The sequence below is a fragment of the Hemibagrus wyckioides genome, linkage group LG02 (assembly GCF_019097595.1).
Source record: "Hemibagrus wyckioides isolate EC202008001 linkage group LG02, SWU_Hwy_1.0, whole genome shotgun sequence".
Lineage (NCBI taxonomy): Eukaryota > Metazoa > Chordata > Actinopteri > Siluriformes > Bagridae > Hemibagrus > Hemibagrus wyckioides.
Window position 1 is genome coordinate 19223928 of NC_080711.1, and position 17842 is coordinate 19241769.

Below are 17842 nucleotides of genomic sequence, written 5' to 3' on the forward strand. Positions count from 1 at the left end.
TCATTTAAATTTTTATTTATTTATTTTTTTTTTTAATTTGCTAAACAAGGGTTAATTTGCCCTATTGTTTGGAGATTTTTCAGGCATGCATATTACAGCTGCAAAATCATAAATTAAATAAATTTTTATTATTAATTCTAAAAATAATACCTTATTAACATGGCACCCCTTATGCACTTAATGCTTTACACTGGGAAGTAAAAAGGAAAAAGGAAAAAAAAAAACGTTGAACCACACACAGTTTAAAGTCTGTGGAATATTTGTAAAGCTTAATGCCACCTAATAAATGTGTAAAATGGGACACGACCCTGGCGAATCGGGCAGGATGCTTAGTGAGTGCACTTGTGTTCACCCGATGTAATACACTTGCAATGTGCGTGTGCAGGTTTAGAGAGACGTGTTAATGACTGTGAGCTGCGTTAACTTCACTTTCACCTCCCTCGGTGCTGACAGTGAAACCTTAGCATGTGTGTGTGTGTGTGTGTCTCACCTGGTAGTGTGATTCTCTTGAGGAAGAAATCAAGCCCTATCGTCTGTTTGTACTGCTTCCCAAAAGCTTCCTGCGCGAAACGAGTGGCGAGTGACGTCTGAGAGAGAGAGAGAGAGAGAGAGAGAGAGAGAGAGAGAGAGAGACAGACAGACAGACAGACAGACAGACAGGCAGGCAGGCAGTGAGTCTACATTTTATTTCATTTCAGAGTGTGTACAATCTCCACATTTTATCCTGTTACAAAGTCTCACTTCTTATTTCAAATATTATTTTATAATATACCAGTTTACAAAAATCCTGTTTTTCTATTATTCTGTCTTCAGCTCTGTGAAACCTAAAAGGACATCGTGAGCAAACAAATCCTCCTTGAAGCCTAGCTGACGCCAACGAAAACACACACTTTAAAACGCGCTCTTTAAAACACACACGGCTGTCCATGTTGCTGTTGGAACACTCGGTCACTCTGGTCACTTTGGTTCTTCTGCCAGTGAGCTAAATAAAAAAAAAAAAAAAAAAAAAAAAAAAAACTGACGCAGGCCTTCCCACGCTAAGTGTGTGTCAATGTGTGTGTGTGTGTGTGTGTGTGTGTGTGTAGTGTGGTTAGAATCCGAGTATGACATCACTTTTGATTGACAGCTCCTTAATGCCGAACATCAGAGCCTATTAGGGGTACAGCTGTGAGTGAGTGTGCACGCCCGACACACACCACATAACTCAACGTACCACTCACTCAAAAACACAGACAGTGTAGAGGAGTGTAGGCTCTGTGTGTGTGTGTGTGTGTGTGTGTGTGTGTGTGTGTGTGTGTGTGTGGGAAAAGGCAAAGAGCAGTGTACATGTGCCAGCATCCATTCTGACTGATGACAGAGTGACTCCAACTTCATTTCTCTCATCAGTCCAACTACACACACACACACACACACACACACATACACACACACATAATTTATATCTAATACTGATAAATATTCTCTGGAACATTAAAGGCCACACACACACACACATTTTCATCTACCGCCATGTTTATTTTTCACTCTTGTTACTTTTTTGAGCTAGGCATCTGCTGTGCTGTCCTGAACACACACACTTTCAATGTGAAGAAACACACACACACACAATCTTATGGTCAGTATGTTGTCAGTCGTCAGGTTTGTGCTCACTTCCTGAACTGCTCGATTTTATTTTCCAGATGATGAATTGATTCATATTTAGAGAGAGAGAGGGAGAGAGGGAGAGAGAGAGAGAGAGAGAGAGAGAGAGAGGGAGAGAGATTGATTAACTAAGGCAACAAAATGCAGCTTGTCGTTTTACTGAGAAACAGGAAAGTGCAGTCTTCTGTCCTGAAGTCTTTCCTGTGGCCAAAACCTTACTGACTGGTCAGAGATGGGACAAGAACATCTGAGAGAATGGGAGGGACTGGTCAGGCTTTCTGAGGGAATGGGTAGGATTGGTCAAGGCCTGGGTGGAGTTGGTCAGGTGTGTGGGTGGGAGTGGTCAAGAGTGTGTGTGGGAGTAGGTGGGATTGGTCTAGAGTGTGTGAGAGTGGGTGGGTGGAATTGGTCAAGAGTGTGTGGGCCTGGGTAGGATTGGTCAAGTGTGTGTGTGAGAGTGTGTGTAGGAGTGTGTGGGATTGGTCAAATATGTGTGTGGGAGTGTGTGTGGGAATGGGTGGGATTGGTGAAGAGTGTGTGTAGGAGTGGGTGGATGTTATTGGTCAAGAGTGTGTGTAGGAGTGAATGGGATTGGTCAAGAGTGTGTGGGAGTGTGTGCGGGAAAGGGGTGGGATTGGTCAAGAGTGTGTGTGACAGTGTGTGTAGGAGTGGGTGGGATCGGTCAAGTGTGTGTGTAGGAGTGTGTGTGTGGGAATGGGTGGGATTGGTCAAGAGTGTGTGGGAGTGGGTGGGTGGGATTAGTCAAGAGTGTGTGTAGGAGTGGGTGGGTGGAATTGGTCAAGAGTGTGTGGGAGTGGGTGGGTGGGATTGGTCAAGAGTGTGTGTAGGAGTGAATGGGATTGGTCAAAAGTGTGTGGGAGTGTGTGTGGGAAAGGGGTGGGTTTGGTCAAGAGTGTGTGTGAGAGTGTGTGTAGGAGTGAGTGGGATCAGTCAAGTGTGTGTGTGGGAGTGTGTGTGTGGGAATGGGTGGGATTGGTCAAGAGTGTGTGGGTGGGATTGGTGAAGAGTGTGTGTAGGAGTGAATGGGATTGGTCAAGAGTGTGTGGGCCTGGGTGGGATTGGTCAGGTTTGTGTGTGGGAGTGTGTTTGGAAATGGATGGGATTGGTCAAGAGTGTGTGTTGGAGTGGGTGGGATTGGTCAAGAGTGTGTGGGCCTGGATGGGATTGGTCAAAATTGTGTGGGCCTGGGTGGGACTGGTCAAGAGTGTGTGTGGGAGTTGGTAGGACTGGTCAAGAGTGTGTGTGGGAGTGGGTAGGATTGGTCAAACTTTTCTGTGTGAGCAGAAGCAATTGGTCAAGAGTGCATGTGGGAATGGGTGAGATTGGTCAAAACTTCTACAAGAGAAGGCATGTTTGGTCAAACTTCTTTTGGGAGTTGCCGAGATTAGTCAAATATTCTGCAGTAGAACATGAAATTGGTCAAAATTTCTGAGCGAGCAGATAGGATTGGTAAAATCTTCTGCAGGGCCACTAGGAGTAGGATTGGTCAAACTTTCCACAGAAGTAGGCAGGATTGGCCAAATTTCCTTTGGGATTGGCCAGGATTGGTCAGACATTCTGCAGGTTGTGGGTAAGATGTTGGTGGGAGTGGTCAAACTTTAAGCAGAGAGGATGGGTCAAGAGTGCCTGCAGGAGCAGGTGGTCAAACATTCTGCAAGAACTAATGGGATTGGTTAACCCTTCTGACAGGGCTGTTCAAACATTCTACAAGAAAAGGCTGGGCTGGTCAAACTTTCTTTGGGAGTGGTTCAGATTAGTTAAACATTCTGAGCAAATGGGATGAGGAGGCATTGGGATCATGACTGAAACGTGTCTGGGGGTGTGTGTGTGGGACTGGTCAAACTTTAAGCAGGAGCAAACCAGATGGGTCAAGAGTGTCTGCAGGAGCAGGTGGGATTAGTCAAACTTTCCGACTGACCAAAAACGATTGGTTAAGGGGGATGTGTTGGAGTGCACAGGACTGGTCAAACTTTGTATGGGATCGGATGGGACAGTGTGTGTGAAAGTCGGCGGGATTTGTCCAAATTTCTGTGGGCGCAAAGGCAAAGCTGAATCAGAGATATGTTACAGAGGCAGAACTACTGATGATTTTTATGTTCAGCAAGGATAACCGAGCAATTTATTGCAAGCTTAACTAAAACGTTACAGGGTATAATTACGTTTTAATGGGTACCAGTATTAAAAAAAACCACTACTGCATTATTTGTAATGCCATCCAACAAGGCAACCCACCACACACAACTCCCACTCTCTGCCTTGAAACACCACAAATGAACAACCAAGCCCAAAAGACACTATAAATCGGTATACACTAAACCACCACACAACCCTTTGTGTGTGTGTGTGTGTGTGTGTACGTGTGTGTGCTTGGCAAAGTTCCATTTCTCCAAAGCTGGGAAAGTAGCGTTGACTCATACTAAGAAGCCTACACATGGTTATTGATAACCACACACACACACACACTGCAGCTCAGAGGTTTGGCATGGTGGTGTGTTCACACAGAGCAGTTACGCTGCAGTAACACAATCCTCAGCTGAACCACAACACTCAACAAAAGTGGGTTATGTGTGAGGATCGCTGTGTGCCGAGATGAGCTGTACCTCAATGTAATGTAGCAGAAATACTCCATTACTGCCCTTAAGCGTGTTTTGGGAATATTTCCTCTTTTTTCCGCCAGGTTTTTACTTTCACTTCACTATCTATCTATCTATCTATCTATCTATCTATCTATCTATCTATCTATCTATCTATCTATCTATCTATCTATCTATCTATCTATCTATCTATCTATCTATCTATCTATCTATCCATCCATCCATCTGTCTGTCTCCCCATCGATCCATCTTTCTTGCTTGCTCCCTGCATGCTCTTTCTCTCCTCTCTATACATCCATCTATCTTTAACCATGCATCCATTGCCATATTTACAGCCAAGTCCAGGATTATTGGCACCCTTCGCCAGACAAAAGTTTTCCACTTAAATAATAGGGGAAAAACTACACTATTTGTCAAAGATTTGGACTCTGCTGCTGAAAGAATGTCTTTCGCAATTTCTACACTTCTACAGAACAAAAATAAAAACGTTATTGTTGTTGTTGTTCTTTCGGCTGTTCCGGTTTTGGGGTTGCCACAGCGGATCATTTGGTCTGCATGTTTTGATTTTGGCACAGGTTTTACGCCGGATGCCCTTCCTGACGCAACCCTCCCATTCAATCCTGGCTTGTGACCGGCACTGAGAGCTAACTCGTCAGTGGCTAGGTAAGCTCCCTGCCTGGTCATTCGAACCCGGGTCGTGCCAATGAGAGCACGGGATCCTGCCGCTGGACCACCAGGAGGCAAGAACAATAAAACATTACCACTATGAATTAACATACACTGGATGAAACTTTTCAACCAGGGCACTTTTCTTAAAAAATTCCCCAAATGCCTCTCGCTGCTTCTAAATGAAAAATACTTATTAATGAATACAGTTTGATTGAGAAATGTCAGGATAATCAGGATAATTAAACCTACCATATCCTGAGCTCTGGTTACACAAATTGTGTGATTTTTCAGGTTATCTCCGTGTGACATGGTTCTACTCGTACCTCCAGAGGTGGCAGGTAGCCAAGATACTTGAAATTCCTCCACGAATGTGTGTCTGATCTCTTGAAATTACATTGTTGACCATTTCTTGTTTCCCCTTAAACTGAGGGCATGAAGCCTTTATTATGGCCATACATACATTAGAGCACAGTGGAATTTTTTTTTTCGCATATCCCAGCTGAGGAAGTTGGGGTCAGAGCACAGGGGCAGCTATGTTTACAGCACCCCTGGAGCAGAGAGGGTTAAGGGTCTTGCTCAGTTGCCCAACAGAGGAGCTTGGTGGTGCTGGGGCCCGGTCCTCCGATCAACAACCCAGAGCTTTAACCACTTGAGCCACCTCTGCCCCCTAAATAAAGGAACAAAGCACCAACATTGCAATGTTCAACAAAAAACTATACTATACACAAGGAATTTTCCCAGTTAGATAATGTTAAATATGACGTTGCATCAATGATGCTTTTTTTTTTTTAATTGATGGCTCTTGAGAGGATTAGCGGCATCATGAAACCCGCTAGCTCAAAACCTGGCTGCCTGGGGCAGGAGTTTAAGGACTTGGCCATGCGTTGGATTTTTCAACAATATGATGCATAGGCTGTTCGAAGAGAAGTCGTCCAAGATCCTTCTGCAAGTGTTCGCCAACCTTGTTAATCACTACATCTGGCTTCGGTAAGAAATAATTGTACATGTGCCAATAACTTTGAAACTAGTGTTTTGGGGAAGAAAAAGCAACAAAAAAAACCTTTTGACTAAAAATTTTGCTTAAAGTAAAATTCCTGACCAGTCTAAATGTTGTTTTTATATTTCTGTATTTGGAAAAGTGAACAATTACGGGAGAAACACATCTACCTTAGACTAGTATAATTCAATAATTCATAGTGCTTTCATGTACCTAGTCCATTCCTGACAGGGATTTAGTATACTTTTCCGGTCCGGTCTGGTCTCACACACACACACAGAGCGAGAGAGAGAGGGAGAGAGTGAGTGAGGAAAGAGAGAGAGACTAAAACTGAAGGGAACATTAACAGGTTTAGAACGACAGATAAATTAAAACACTGCCTATCTTTGTTAAAAATAGCGTTCAGTCCTGTAATCCACTCATCACTTATCATGTCTGCTACTGATACACTTCGAAAGACTCTGGGCAAGATCATGTATGTGTGTGTGTGTGTGTGTATGTGTGTATGTGTGTGTGCTTAGGAATATTTTTTTTAAGTTATATGTAGTCTGTTAAGTTTCTTGCTAGACAAAATGATAAATTGTAAGAGTTTTAGAGGTAAGCAAAATGTTCAAACTTGAAATGAACAAGTTGATATACATTTCAAATAGACATACATTCATATACACATTCATTCAGATGGGATAAGATTTTTTTAAGTAATGTTTCGGTTAAGTACAGACCTCAGTAGGAATTATGATAATGATAAATTCGCATAGGATCACTATACAAAGCTGTAAAAATTCACAGATCTGCTATACCCATGGTTTAAAGCAAAGTTGCACCTTCCTCACCTACGACACGTAAAAAGCATCAAAAACACCCTTTCAAACTGAAATTTTAACTACAAGTTGCTTCCCCGGAGTGACATGGAGTGACATCAAATCAACATGGCTGCTTAGATAAGCTATTACACAGATACGCTACTTAATAAAGTGACTATACTAATTTACTCAGACTATACTATCACTGATTAGAAAGCAAGGCGAACATGACGTGTTTTCTTCACGATCTGATAGAAACATTACTGGAAGATCGTTATATTTGATAAAAAAAAAAAGAACTAAACCTTTTTCCCCCACAGGATTTAACTGAATCCTTACCTATATGTACATTTGGGCTTTTTTTTTCAACTGGACATTTTATAAAAGGTAAAATCCAGTCTAAATTTTACTCTAGCAATAGCTACATTACATTATCAAAGTTTTTTGCTTATATATATATATATATATATATATATATATATATATATATATATATATATATATATATATATATATATATATATATATATATATATATATATATATGTATCCATGTGTAACTAAAGAGGATGATAAAAACGTGATACATGGATGAAAAAAAATCCAGTTTGTGTTGCTTTTTAAGCGTACTAGGTAGTGATGATCAATATTTCAATCCACATATTGAGGAAATCAATGCAATCTTATTAGTAACTATTTTATTTGTACAGATAGGAACCATATCATCTATAATAATCTCCTGTCTTTGCTCTGTTTGCACCTAGTTGCACACTTTGCACTTTATGTGGCTAGGACAAACTTCTGTCCTAGCTCTGTATTGTTGTTTCTGTTGCATGTTTATGTAGCACCAGGGTCCTGGAGAAACGTTGTACTGTGTCAGCTATATATGGTTGACAATAAAGGCTTATTGACTTCTTCTTCTTGACTTGACTAACTAGTATTTATGGTTTAGATCTTAAAAAATGAAGTCTTCTCTCTACTGTTCATGTTAAGAGTTTCGCCATTTTTCACCATCTGCTCCTAGCTGTGTCACTGGACGTTTCATAATTTTGTTCAGTTACTTTACTGATAATCCTTTACTACACAAACTCGTAAAATTTTTCAGCTGAATATCAAACTTCACATATGAAAATATATCGAGGCCTCAGATCATTCCGGAAGGCTTATGGAGTGTAACTGGAGATTGGAAAGGCTCAGACTGACGGATTTACCCTTTCACTTCGACAAATCATTTGTGCCCACACTCATCATCTGCGCCCACGTTTGTTTACCCTCCCACACCACAGGATCATTGATGCCCAGACTCGTTTATCGTTCCTCGTTTGTGACCACACTAGGCTCCCATCCAGCTTCCCTGTAGAGATTGACTCCCCATTTTGAAAATTTGTCCACATAAACAAATTGAGTTTAAAAACCTGGCTAAATATCCTACTCAGCATGCCAAGCTTAACCCAGCGCCAAATGATCAATATTTATTATGCTGACGGCAAATAAGTTAGTGTAGCTTAAAGCTCATATAATGACAGCTACGATTGCTTTGTAGTCAACTTAACAGCTTTCATCCTGGCTTGTATGTTCTCCACTCAGTCTATTGCACAGAATATAGATACTGGAAAAGATACTACAATATTTGAGGCAGCTGCTGAAGTCACTGCACACCTGAGCCATGTTCTGACTGAGACATATAGACATTAAGGGTTTGACCAAATAGAAATACATTATTGGTATTGAATAAGTCAAAAAAAAATGTGGCCAGACTTTGATGAAATAACCATAAACATCTACAGTCACCAGTGACCATGTACATGTGTAATGAAGTAAAAGCTTTTTTTTTTTTTAGAGATATGATCGTTTTTCATTATTCTTATTAATTTCTATAGATCAACTGACCAGCTAGTTTTACAACTTTATTGTGTTCATCAGACCCTTCCCTTTACCTAATAGTGTTTTATGTGGACAATGTATTTGATCTATCTATCTAACTATCTATCTGTCTGTCTATCTATCTATCTATCTATCTGTCTGTCTGTCTGTCTGTCTGTCTATCTATCTATCTATCTATCTATCTATCTATCTGTATATTTACACTCTGTTGCTTGTTTGCACACTATATGCATTTCTACTGATGTGATATGTTACATTTTAGTGTACTTCTATACATCTGGCAAATAAAGTGATCTGAAATTCAACAGTTTGTGGCTCATATTGCTAAAATATGCGTTTTTCTAGATAAATAACGGGACACGGTGCAGCATGTAGAGTAGACCATCTATTTCAGTATTTATCAAGCTAACCTAATCAAAGATTTCCCATCTTCATCTCCACAGTCGATCATCTATAACTGCACATGAATATAATAAAGCACGTAGATTAGCTTAGGCTCTATTAGCACTTAGCATTCCAACCAAAGCTGCTTTAAATCCCTCCTCACCTTTCCTGAAGCTCCGTCTCCGATTAACACCATCTTCAGCTGCCGCTCCTGACTCTCTTCCTCCGAATCCGACATGTTTATCGGTGTGTAAATATATAAAGTATGCAAACAAGTGTGTACGATAAACAATAAATCAGTAAGACGCTTGTTTAATTAAGGTTAGAATCTTATAACAATTTGTACTAAGCAACGGGCCGCCATGTTGACTCAAACAGCCAGAGACTGGAACCAACCATTGGGTGCAAACCATTGCAATATTCGGACAACTTATAACAGAATTTGCGTACTGTAGGTGTGTACAAGTGAAAGATATACATGATTTACATATATCTTAATTGACAGAACTTATGTGCAGTTGTTTCCAAACATACCCTCGATGAGTTCCAGGCTCTTTTATTCGTGTTCCCACCCGCGGGAGAGAAATGGATGCGTCCACCATGACGCTTCCTCGTTGCCAAGGAAACCACGGATCCTGTTGGAGCCTAGGATGATGGAATGGAGTGTGCGCGTGCTTCCGAGCAGCTTCTGCGACAAACCTCCAGTTTTATAGAAATGTTTAGTTACTGTTGTACTATTCTTTTTAAATACTATTTTATTATTAATGAACTGCAGTAGCACATTACAATCCAATCACAGTAAAAAGGCTAAAGCCATTTTGTCTAAAAAGGCTAAAGCCATTTTAGTAACATGAGAGAAAACTTTCTCTTCTGACACATCTGTCTGTCTGTCTGTCTGTCTGTCAGTAAAACACACCTGTCTGTCAGTCAGTTATCAAGACACATCTACCTATCTGTCTGTCGTTAGCAAGACACATCTGTCTGTCTGTATGTCTGTCGTTAGCAAGAGACACCTGTCTGTCTGTCAGTTAACAAGACACATCTGTTTGTCTGTCTGTCATTAGCAAGATATATCTATCTGTCTGTCATTAGCAAGACACATCTATCTGTCTGTCTGTCGTTTAGCAAGACACATCTGTCTGTCTGTCATGAGCATGACACATCTGTCTGTCTGTCTGTCGGTTAGCAAGACACGTCTGTCTGTCTGTCATGAGCAAGACACATCTGTCTGTCTGTCTGTCTGTCTGTCGGTTAGCAAGACACACCTGTCTGTGTGTCAGTTAGCATGGCAGATCTGTCTGTCTGTCTGTCTGTCTGTCAGAAAGACACATCTGTCTGTCTGTTGGTTAGCAAGACACACTTCTCTGTCTGTCGGTCATTTAGCAAGACACATCTGTCTACAGGGTCTATCAGCAAGACACATCTGTCTGTCTGTTGTATGACGTTTTATGACGTTCGGTGTGAATAAACATTTCTTACCAAACATTACAAATATTTCATTATTTTATTCTCTTCTATCATTTCTTTAACATTCGGACACTAGCCCAGCAGCAGTCACACCACAACTAACTGCACTATGGACCATGGTCCCTTTTCACTCACACAAAAAACTGCTCAGTGTCACGTGTAGCCTGAGGCACGAGGAGGAAGAGGAGGACATGCTTTCTTCACCCTCAGACTGAACACTCTTCAAAAAACCCTTACATGAATAGAGTGGTGCACTTAGAGCAAAAACAAGAGCACGTGTATTCATTGCAGTAGAGTGTTTATGCATCAGCTCTATCTATCTATCTATCTATCTATCTATCTATCTATCTATCTATCTATCTATCTATCTATCTATCTATCTATCTATCTATCTATCTGTCTATCTGTCTGTCTGTCTATCTATCTATCTATCTATCTATCTATCTATCTGTATATCTATCTATCTGTCTGCCTGTCTGCCTGTCTCGTGTCTCAATGTGAAATTTGTAAAAGACATAGGCATCCTTAATGATTTTATCCAACCTGCTTAATATGCAACACCACGATGGGACTGTAATACAATTAGGCTTAATATGTTTAATAAACTTTTTTCCAGTTTTCCGTTTATATATGAGTCTCGTGATTAAAGTGGGCGGAAGATTTACACGTTAGTGGAAAGAGTGCAGAGTTTCTTCTTCTAAACATTTTTTGATCATATGCTTCAGTTACACCTAAAATCGTCTCGTGAAAAAAAAAGGCCTGTTGTAGTAGAATATCAAAATTGTAATGTTTTATAAAATACAGAAGAAGAAGAAGAAGAAGAAGAAGAAGAAGAAGAAGAAGAGGTGTTGTGTAATGTTTAAACAATATTCTGTTCTGCACAGTACACCAATATATAGAGTTATCAGGGCAAATAATAATAACGAAAATAATTAATAAAATCCTGGGAATATAATAAGAGTAAAAATACAAATAAATAGGAATGAACAACAAGAAGGAATAATTTATATACAAGAGATTAAAAAAAGAATTATGTATATTACAATAGCAGTAAAGTATACGTTTGCTGTATCTAAGAGATAATAGAAAGTTGATGAAAAATGAAATCTTAATTGAATAATAAAATTTTAATTTAGATATAACCTGAAACATTGCTAAAGGAGAGAACAGGAGCAGTCTGGGGGTTTAGGACGTTACAGATAAGCTGCATGTGATAGATGACCATTTATCAAATAAAATTGAATTTTTCACATTATAGTTGCAATTAAATACTCTGATCTGCCCGTGTATCCTACTTTTTTTTTTTTTTTTTTTTACATGTTTTTGCTTTTGTTTTATTTCATCTTTGCATCTGCAATATTATTTTATTATCTAAAATTGTATATCTCTTATAGATAGTGTACAATTACTTTAGTGTATAATTTCAGTTCGGAATAAACATATCCTGTTGAATCAACGTCTACCTAAATAAATAAATAAATAAATAAATAAAATAACCACGACAATAATCTTTCACTTGAACGCATTATTATTATTATTATTATTATTATTATTATTATTATTATTATTATTATTATTATTATTGCGGCGGCGGGTTTTTTTTTATCTAAAACAAGCGCGTGTCGGAGCAGTTTGTGTGTAATGTGAAACAGATGTACCTGCGCGTGCAGCTGGAAGGAATATCAAACAGGTGTCCGCGTGCATGCGTTCTATCCGGTGTACACGTGACAGAGCGAACTCGGTTTCCTACACAAAATAGAAAATGTACACCGGAATATAATAATAATAATAATAATAATAATAATAATAATAATAATAATAATAATAATAATAATTTTAGAACTCTACTATTAATATTTTCACTTTATAAAAAAATAAAACAATAAAAATGTAAAAAAAAAAAAAAAAAAAAAGGCAAGTTAAAAACATTAAAATCGCGTCTTTAAAAGGCGTCTTAATCAGTAAATATGAACAAGTAAACAGAACCCTAAACACAGATTTAACAAAGTGGGGAAAACATAATGAGAAAAGGTAAGCTTTGTTTATTATTATTATTATTATTATTATTATTATTATTATTATTAAGTAAAAAAATATTTTTAAAAATAAAACATAAATATACAGGCCAAACTGAGATTTGCTTTAATGCTAGTGATTAAAACAAAATGAAATTTAAACAATAATTATTATAAGCGAGAATGAATAGCCTAATATCTAATAGTTTGTGTGAAGTGTCTGGAATTTTCCTTACCTGCACTTGTCAGGAATATAAAAAGGGCTCGTGTCTTGTATTTTTTAAAGGGTGTAATTGAATTATAGAGCTCAGAGATGAGAGGAGGAATGGCTCGCAGGTGCGGAGACGCTCGGGATTACAGAGAGAGCGAGGAAAAACGCCAATTTCGCCGCCATTACATTATATTACGGGAAACCCGATCTGGCACAACAACGGGCTCGCGCGGGCCGACATGATCGCGCTGATTAAGCGCCATTACGCCGTCAGGCAGCCTCTATTAGTGTGTGCGCACAAATTGCCTTTGACGTCTCCAATCTCTGCATAAATATACAGAGCAGAAGGGAGACATAATGCCTGATAAAGCTGCGGGAAAATCACAGCGACGTTGCTGATGTCAGGTTTCCTATCGCGCAATTCTGCACGTGCCATATTATTATTATTATTATTATTATTATTATTATTTATAGTAGAATAACTTGATAAATCAAGTAAAGTATAATGCAGCATTGTGTGTATTTAATGTGTTGGTAGGGGGTGAAGTTCTGCTGGGGGGGCTTGCTTTTACGCGCGTGCGATGCGCGTGCGTTATTGCTCATTCCTATAAAAAAAAGAAAGAATACACTGTGTGTGTGTGTTTATTTCTTAATTTGTTCCTTTATGCAGAATTAAGAACCCTCTTTTTAAAATATTTTTCATCTTTAATATTCACGCCCTCTAAGACAAATGCACCATTGTCGAGCCATCTGTGAAATTGATTCAATTAATCTTAACCGAAAGTGAGTGAAAGAAAGAGGTGTGTGTGTGTGTGTGTGTGAGTGTGTGTGTGTGTTTGAAGATCTTGCATGATCTCAATGTCAATACCATTTGAGTGGCAAAAACTGAAGCTCCATCTGTGAATCATTTCCAGACACGACTGAGCTCATACACACACGCACGCGCTCGCGCTTGCTCTCTCTCTCTCTCTCTCTCTCTCTCAATAGAGAGGCTTTAGGCCTCATTCGAGTTTTTTTCCCCTCTCGGTCATTTCTGCGATTTTTCCCGGAATGTTTAACCATCGGGGTACTTATTTATAGGGGATGATTTTTTAAAGAGGGGGGTGGGGGTGCAGGGGTAGGCGCCAGGCCTTCACTGCACCTTCACGTGCAATATAGAGTCATTTCATATAAGCTCTTATTTTTTGCACAGATTTCTGATTGAAAATTATATATGTATGTCCCCTTGTCAGGTGGTAATAATGAAGAACTATCTCATTCAGGTGGATATGATTTAAACTGTGTCCCACACACCTACAGTACACCGGTGTCGACATTTCAGGAAAAACACACGCACAGAGAGAGGGGGGGAGGGGGAGAGAGAGAGAGAGAGAGATCCTGTGTAGAGTTATTTTGTCCTGAATTCTAAATGACTTCCTGCTGCAGACATAGTGCACTATAGTGTATACATTTTTCCATATGCCATGTAGTGCTTGCTACTGGACACCTAAAGAAGAAAAATCTGGAAAGAAATGTATACAGTGGAGGTGAGGAGTGGCACATTAATCTGTCAGGGGCCAGTGAATATGTCTAAAACTCTTAACCAATCTAGATTTAAGCTTTTTTTTTTTGGTGTATAATAGGTGTTATTACACATGTCAGGAGTAAAGTGTTCAATCCCAAATGGAGGCTGTCTGGCATAGCTACAGTGCTGTAGTGTATATATAGAATATAAAGGCTGTTGTTTAATACATATAGTGAGGCTCTTACTTAGTAAATACCTCCTTATTAATATATAGAAATAGACAGATTGTGAAAGAAATAGTTAAAAAACGAGGGGGGAACAGAATTCAAAATACCTTACAATTAGATTAATGTTGCACAATGCAGGGTTCGAGGCATTACACTCTATATAATGCCGGGAGTTGAATCCTAAATGCCTCATGATTGAACATTAAAGCATTCAATTTATACCCTCTGTAGTGCTCTATATAGAGGGAATGAATAATGACTGCATAATCGACATAAAGGACCAATAGTAAAGTCCAATACACAGTCATTCAATTATTTTATTTTATTTTATTTGTGTAGAAGGCAATATTTAATATTATACTGTGATACATAGGGTGCACGACGAAGCTAAATCCTAAAGAAGTCCAATATTCAACATGCTATATAGGAAGGATTTATAGTGTATTAATAAAAACAGCTAAGAGCTTAATCATAAATATCTTCCCATTGGACGTATAGCTCAGTACATAAACTCCTCTGGCTATAATTGACTCCTGTTTTCGAGGGAGAAGCCATGATGTGTCATGACTGAAATTGCCATAATGGCTATTATTACAACTGAATGTTAACTTTGGCGGTTTCAATTGTTTTCTGAGAGGTCTTGGTTACCGAAGCCACAATTGTAGGCTAGTTCACTGCGGTGTATAGTGAAATCCCTCGAGGTGATACTGGGAGGAGTTTCATCTTTCTGTATGCTAAATTAGTAAAAGTATGAGGTGACTATTTGTGGTTAAAAAAAAAAAACCCTTAGAGGAGATACATCCTAACATTTTGGGTCAGCCATTGGTGCCATTTCGGCTAGCATTAATCATTGAAATTAACTCACAGTATCTGAGTTGTAATGTATTTATCTCTCTTCACATGCTAAATAAAAGGATACTAAACTTCTTGTCACTTGAGTGGGACTCTCAGAGTACCTTTTGTACATGTAGTAGGTAATGGATCACTCCCCAAATGTACTTATCAATCTCTACTCTAAAAACAGCTAGCTAATTATAATCAACTTATGTACCTTAAATCATTTTAAAGGTATACAATATCCAGGTTTTCTGCTGAAAACACATATTGAAGGTACAAAAGATATACCCTTGAGAGTACCCTTGACTCAAAGCAAAGGTATGCGTACAGTTTAGTGTATTTTTTTTCCCTCGGAGAGTGTAAATGAACATAGAGTACAATCGTGTTCATTCAGGAAAAGTAAACCAAGCAGCACAAACTGGACAACAGCTAAGGAATCAAATGACTCAGTTCTGTAAAAAACAAGGCTTAAAACACTGGGTGCGTCTCAATCAGCTCTATAGTTCAGTAGCCAGGGCACTGATCAGGGTGGAGGTGGCGGCCATTTTAAGGGTAATCCTCCCAGTATATACTGGAAAGTTTGTGTCCTTAAAAAATTCCACAATGCTCCACAAAAAAAATAAATAAATAAATAAAAATAGAGAGCATCCATGCTTACTATGTTTCCTTAATGGAAATGACGTCATGTTTACCTCAAAACAGTAGAAAGCATTAGAAATAGCCGACAGGCTTCTTCTGCAAATGTAAATAGCTTGTTGCAGCTCTCAAATGATAAAGTTTGGGATATTTGTTTTTTTACTTTATTTGACGCTCTATATACATTATAGACCTAAAATTCTAAATACATATGTTGTATATACCGTGAGAGAAACGGGTGTGATGAGAAATTTCTATATTTTAAAACTTTATAGTAACTGATGAGGAACTTTGAGTCATCCGTGTATTGAGTCAACCAGTATGTATTGAACCAGGGTCCTTCAAGTACTTAAAAGTTTGGTAGATAAAATACAATTATTATTAATCTTTAAAAACCAAAAGCGATTTTTTAGAGCTAATCCCGAGAGCAGGTGTAAATTACAGAGAGTAAGTTGCCTCGCGCAGAGCGCCTGACTCATACGCCGACTAAAAATTGCTTTTTCTTTTTAAGTAATACGGTTTTAAAATGTGAAAATGTGTCCATCAAACATCCGACACTTATGTACTTTAGCTACGTGACACGTGTTCAGGTACATTTCTCAGGATTCAGAGCGACTTTCTGAATCCGCCATGGTTTCACACTTAGCAAAGCTCTCGCGCGCAGCTCTCGTGGAGTCTTATAAGATTGTGCTGCACAAGGATTCTTTTGGTTGATAACAACAAGAAAAGAAAAGAAAAGAAAAGAAAAGAAAAGGAAAAACAAAACAAAACACAAAAATGTTGCAATCATGGTTGAAGCATTAACGTCAAGCTCACGTATAGTCGTGTCAGCATTTCCAGTTCACTGCTCTCACTGACTGACTTCAAATACAACATTAAAAAAGCACCATAAATACAAGAAATGCGTTTAATGCGTATCTGAAAGATATTACCCATATACAAAATATATCCAGATGACAAAATAGAGTCCGAGGAAATGATGCTTCAGACGGTCAGTATTGTTTACGTCGCGTAAACTGGACAATAAAAGTCTTACGCAAACCGTGTAAACGCTCATTTATGATTTACAAGATAACACTGTTTTGCTGGGCAATTTTGAGAAGCACGCGCCTTGAAGGAATATTAGAATTTTAGGGTGTGGAATAAGAAGAAGAAGAAGAAGAAGAAGAAGAAAACTGTTAAAACTGTGCGTTATAATAATAATAATAATAATAATAATAATAATAATAATAATAAAACTGTTAAAACTGTGCGTTATTATTATTATTATTATTATTATTATTATTATTATTAAAGAGTAAACGAACAGTTTGCAATGCAGCAGCAGTGCAATGCAACAGTAAAATCTCTCATTTTTGCATTAATTCGACTTTTAAAAAACACGTTAATGGGAATTATATGACTATTTTACGAGCCTAATGAAAAGTGTTATAATCAATTTATCTCTCTCTGAAAAAAAACCCCTCAGTGGTCAACACCCAAAGGAACTAATAGATAATATTGATAATATTAGATAATAACCATTAAACGATTCTAGGGTATCAGCGCTTAAACGGAGAAGTGTGAAAATAGCCGAAAAAAGACGATCAATCTGGGGCTCTTATAATTAAAATAATCCGGTGCTGTTCCTCCTGGTGGTGTTTTTTATTTTTATTTTATTCTTTGGGAAATTCTGACTTGTAGGTAGACTTGTGGAGCTCATCGGCGCGTGCAGGGTTGCATTAAATCACCCACTAAAGCAGTACGGGGACTTTAAATCACCTTAACGACACTTTCAGAGAAATGCGCAGGACACACATGCAGGGCCATAAAACATAAAAAAATAACGCATGAGCCCTGTGATGGAGCATTCATCAACCTGACACACACACACACACAGCCTGATATATATATATATATATAGTCTAACATCACATCTGGCTATATTATCATTATTAGTAGTAGTAGTATTA

At 38.5% G+C, this 17842-nt stretch overlaps 1 protein-coding gene across 2 annotated transcripts in view; it reads right to left on the minus strand.

The window, feature by feature from the left end:
• rab28 (RAB28, member RAS oncogene family) overlaps positions 1-9393 on the minus strand; it is a 33419-nt gene extending 24026 nt beyond the window's left edge. Inside the window, exons 1-2 of one of the 2 annotated variants that reach the window (XM_058376902.1) lie at positions 9157-9393; positions 491-587 (exon numbers count right to left, since the gene is read on the minus strand). In XM_058376902.1, coding sequence (XP_058232885.1) covers positions 491-587; positions 9157-9231 — 172 coding nt within the window. In that variant the 5' untranslated portion in view covers positions 9232-9393. The remainder of the gene's footprint in view (positions 1-490; positions 588-9156) is intronic. The other variant, XM_058376892.1, reaches the window with a different exon arrangement.
• Between the last annotated feature and the right edge of the window lie 8449 nt (positions 9394-17842).